Genomic DNA, 2,454 nt, shown 5'->3' with positions numbered 1-2,454 from the left:
ATAACATCGGTCAGATATTAATTATCACTTATAATGCGTTGTCCTCAACAATGACAAGATAAGTTAAGTAGCAGCCAGCTCCCTTTCATTGCGCTATTGAATAGTCTATTCTTATCATGCCCTTCCTTTTAAGACCGTTAATTAATAAACAAATGTAAAAAGACCATTTTATTCATTTTCTCAACAAATTAGTTGCAGCATAAGCTATTTAGCTTGCTACTTCATAAAAAATAACGTCAAAATTCGGTTTTAGAAAGTGTTGATTGCTACTACTTTGCTATTTTATAACCATGTTGAGAGTAATTTTGGTCTCAGTAATGATGGTTCTTGCTATGAGCCCTTCCTGCTGTGCTCTTGATAAAATTGAGCTAGGAATTATTGGTTTATTTCCTAAAAGTGACCCTGAAAGCAAATTAGCAGCAGAGATGGCAGTCCAAGATATTAATAATGATCTGTCCATGCTGCCAATGGTTACATTCTTCCTTACACCTATCGAAGCTTATGTAAGTTTCAATTATGGTTTAGTAAACACAGTCCGAGCATTGATACTTTACATATTTTGCAGCATTTTTTAGTTATTTCGGTAGACATTCTAATCCTAGCCGTGATAAGAATTCCCATATGGTAACACTTACGGTGTTGTCATTTCTTAACTAACTAAAAATACTTAGAAATTATTTTAGTCTTTAAGTCTAGTTTATAAATGGTAATGTATTTGAATGGAAACAATTTGCATTTGCATTCCTTATTCGTACATTGCACCTCGAAAGTGTTAATCTAAACTATTTTCCGTCGAAATTTGATAAAATAATTATGCAAGAGTTCTCTTTGCATTGCGCTTTTCTCCAGTTGCAATAGTTACGATCAATTAATTCTGGAATCCTTAATATTAGCTCATATGGCTGTCTAACAGTATAAAAATTTGAAGTTTATATCTTGACAGAAAAGAATATTTAAGCAAAGTATCTATGGAACTTGAACACTTCTATTAAGTATACGCTAGGAAATATATTTAAGACTGTGCAACAAACATTCCTCAACGGTATCGGTTACTGATGCCAGCAACTACCAAGAAATAAATTTTTAAAATGTAAAAAGAAACGTAGACAGTTGATGATAAAATAGGACAAAAGGCGAGAAATTATTTGTTTCGGAATGATTTGTAAAACAGATACTACACTTGAGGCTGAACTACGTTAAGATGAAAGCATTTTATTCGCTATACGTAAATTGTACCAATTTTGTAGAAAGAATCTGCATTAACTTACGATAGCTATAAGATGGTAAAAATGAAGTCAATCTATCTTGGAATAGATAATGATAAATTGAGAAATAGAGCTTGGGTAATGGAAAAAATCTATAAGTGGTTTAATAGGAAGTCTAACTTAGAAATAACTTCATCTTGTCAACTATCATCATTTTTATGAGATCTACCAAGTAATGATACAGTATAGAGTTAATTTATAGTCTTTAAGAAAGAAGTAGGAAGTAAATAGAATTTGAATAAATCATACCTAATACACTAAGAAATGAACAAAGTGACTAAATAGTAAGAAAGTCATTTATCTTCTGAGGCTTCTTATTTTTGGCCGATATTACTCAGAGATAATTGAGATTTTCAGTATATTTCCCAAGGATTGTTATGAGAATATTCAACTATTGCTATATTCCTATTAACAAAAAACAGTCTACTTCTTTTACATGGGAATTCAACATCTTTCAGCATTTAAAGAACTTTCGATAAAGGATAAAAGTACTTTAGATTATGATTTGTTAGTTTACTCGTTCTCAAGGTAAATAATAGAAAATCGGAAAATAGACCACATTGAAATTAAATTGTGTCCAAGACTAAAATTTTCTTAACCATCATAATGTTTATCATGCTGTCTCTGATAATTTAATCGATGCTACGTTCGCTAATGTGCCTTGCACATTTTAGAATCGTTGCTAAGATCTTAAATTGGAATTATCAAGACAACGTGAAACAATTAGGTCATAACTAAAATTGGATATTTATCGCCATTAATCGTATAACTTCCTTTTTTTAATCATCCTGTATTTCCATGGGCTAATGCCAAAATGTGTCACAACGTTATTAGAATTACAAGCTACAACATGCCAATACAATTATAAAATAGTTTAATTTCATTCTTGACCAGAAGCTACCTACTCTACTTTCTTTGACTACCGTAACAGTAGCATTTCTATTCTATTCCTCTAATTGAATTTGGATTGTTTAATCATACTCGTATATCAATAGTAATTCATATTACAATAAGACGATAAAAGTGATATGTAGACACTGATTAGTGTGTCAATAAATCCAAAAAAGAAATTCAATTACATCTGTTATAGCATCTATTAAGTTGAATAGTCAAAAAGCTGGTTGCTTTTAAATATAACATGATCCAAGATGGAATTTGTTCTGACTTCACACCTGTCATTTAGTATTTG

General features: G+C 30.7%; 1 protein-coding gene across 1 annotated transcript; it reads left to right on the top strand.

Moving 5' to 3' along the window:
- Positions 1 to 290: 290 nt before the first annotated feature.
- Positions 291 to 1,427, top strand: TRIADDRAFT_60025 (uncharacterized protein; the record flags this gene model as incomplete). The annotated part of the gene is made up of 2 exons (XM_002116069.1): positions 291 to 503; positions 1,248 to 1,427. The coding sequence occupies 2 exons, from the start codon at positions 291 to 293 to the stop codon at positions 1,425 to 1,427; spliced, it is 393 nt and encodes a 130-aa protein (XP_002116105.1).
- Between the last annotated feature and the right edge of the window lie 1,027 nt (positions 1,428 to 2,454).

The sequence above is a fragment of the Trichoplax adhaerens genome, genomic scaffold, assembly GCF_000150275.1.
Source record: "Trichoplax adhaerens TRIADscaffold_13 genomic scaffold, whole genome shotgun sequence".
NCBI classification, from domain to species: domain Eukaryota; kingdom Metazoa; phylum Placozoa; class Uniplacotomia; order Trichoplacea; family Trichoplacidae; genus Trichoplax; species Trichoplax adhaerens.
Note: the sequence above shows the minus strand (reverse complement) of the source record. Positions and strands in the feature narration are given on the sequence as shown.